The sequence below is a fragment of the Pseudochaenichthys georgianus genome, chromosome 2 (assembly GCF_902827115.2).
Source record: "Pseudochaenichthys georgianus chromosome 2, fPseGeo1.2, whole genome shotgun sequence".
NCBI classification, from domain to species: domain Eukaryota; kingdom Metazoa; phylum Chordata; class Actinopteri; order Perciformes; family Channichthyidae; genus Pseudochaenichthys; species Pseudochaenichthys georgianus.
Window position 1 is genome coordinate 6017901 of NC_047504.1, and position 1637 is coordinate 6019537.

A 1637-nucleotide genomic window follows, 5' to 3' on the forward strand; every position below is an offset into this window, starting at 1 on the left:
GACAACTTAATTTAATGGAAGACTAATAAAACCGCTTGGCTAAAGACTAATTTTGGAGAATCCAGCTCGAGTGCGCTAGAAAATACACAGCCGGGAAAAATCTTCTACTTTCTCACAGAGCCCCTCCTCCAACATACACGAACGCGCACATGGCCAATGAGGGCACGAGATAAATGTGTGCACAGATGGAAGGCTGACAGGCAGGTCGGCCATCCAGTTATTTTAGCCGGGCCGGCTCAGATCATTGGTCGTGCTTTTTACAGTACCCCACCTTTAAGGCAACTATGGATTTGAAAATGTCTGGATGGGTATTTCTAAGAGTTGATAGGCATATTTAAAAATGTGTTGCAGGCCAAATCAACTACAACAACATAACTAAAGTTGGGGGAAAATGGATTAGAATTAGAATTGCCCTAGTAAAATAAATGTACATATAGAATAGCTTAAAACATTGGCTATAAAGAAGGGGGATGTAGCCTAATTAACACACGGTAAGCCTTGGTAATTGTATAGCAATAAATAAGACACATGTTGGCAAATATTCACAAAATGATCTTGTCAAATCATACTGTAAGTATTTGTGTTGGTATTTCATGTAAATATTGCTCTATATCTCTCTGTTAAAATAGGTGTGTGGCGCTTTTCTTACAATGCATCTTGCAAATTCCTGGTAAGCCTATGTGTAAACCTACTTAATAAACGTGTTTCTGATGCGCACACAGAGTTTGGTAAATGGCTCCAAGTCTCTATGAATTTGGTCTCAGGTTCTCAGTGTTCCCAACATCTCCAGTCGGGTAAGGGGCTCTTCTCTCCCCTCTCTCTATTTAGGACCCTGTGGCACCTGCTGATCCCTCGGAGCCTTGACGTCAGCGCGGTAAACAGGGAGATATCCGGGGCGCGGCGGAGCGGTGCCCAGGCACAGCGTCCGACCAGCGCGCAACGCAGGCGGCTGCGGGTCCACCAGCAGCGGCAACAACAACACCACTCGCATCCATCATCATCAGGAAGGAAGGAGTACATCCACACACCGGCTCTCTCCCCTGTTTTCTGAAGCGGTCCCCTTCTCCTCCGCACTATGTCGTCTGCGGTCACCGAGACGGAGGATTCGGCGCGCAGCTCACCGATCACGCCGCTGAAGCTGGTCGGGCTGGTGTGCGTCTTCCTCGCGCTCTGCCTGGATGTGGGTGCCGTGATGAGCCCCGCGTGGGTGACTGCCGACGACCAGTACTACCTGTCCCTGTGGGAGTCCTGCTGGAAGCCTGCCAGCACCGACAACTGGCAGTGCAGCAGCACGCTGGTTTCAGGTAAATCAGGATTTAGGGCTTATTATTATATTAGTATACACCCGGTTATTACCAGGTGTCTTATATTATGCGTAATCAGGAGCTGTTTGTATGGTAGATAACAAAGAGTTGATCTTATGACATGATTAAGAGATGCTTCCTCAACATGCCCAAATATATAATAAGTGTAGACTATTGCTGTCTCTATCCAAAGCCTCATACTGTGACTCCACTGGGATAGCCACACTAATTAGTGTGGAGTTGAGATGAAGAAATTATGCAGGCTGGAATTAACTTCCAAAAGATTTGCATTCATTGTGATTTTGAATATTATTTCTGCTTTTTGAAGGAAAA

General features: G+C 46.2%; 1 protein-coding gene across 1 annotated transcript in view; it reads left to right on the forward strand.

Moving 5' to 3' along the window:
• The first annotated feature begins 887 nt into the window (after window positions 1-887).
• Window positions 888-1637, forward strand: part of LOC117456632 (transmembrane protein 47-like) — a 17836-nt gene continuing 17086 nt past the window's right edge. Inside the window, exon 1 of the mRNA XM_034096571.2 lies at window positions 888-1304. Coding sequence (XP_033952462.1) covers window positions 1076-1304 — 229 coding nt within the window. The 5' untranslated portion in view covers window positions 888-1075. The remainder of the gene's footprint in view (window positions 1305-1637) is intronic.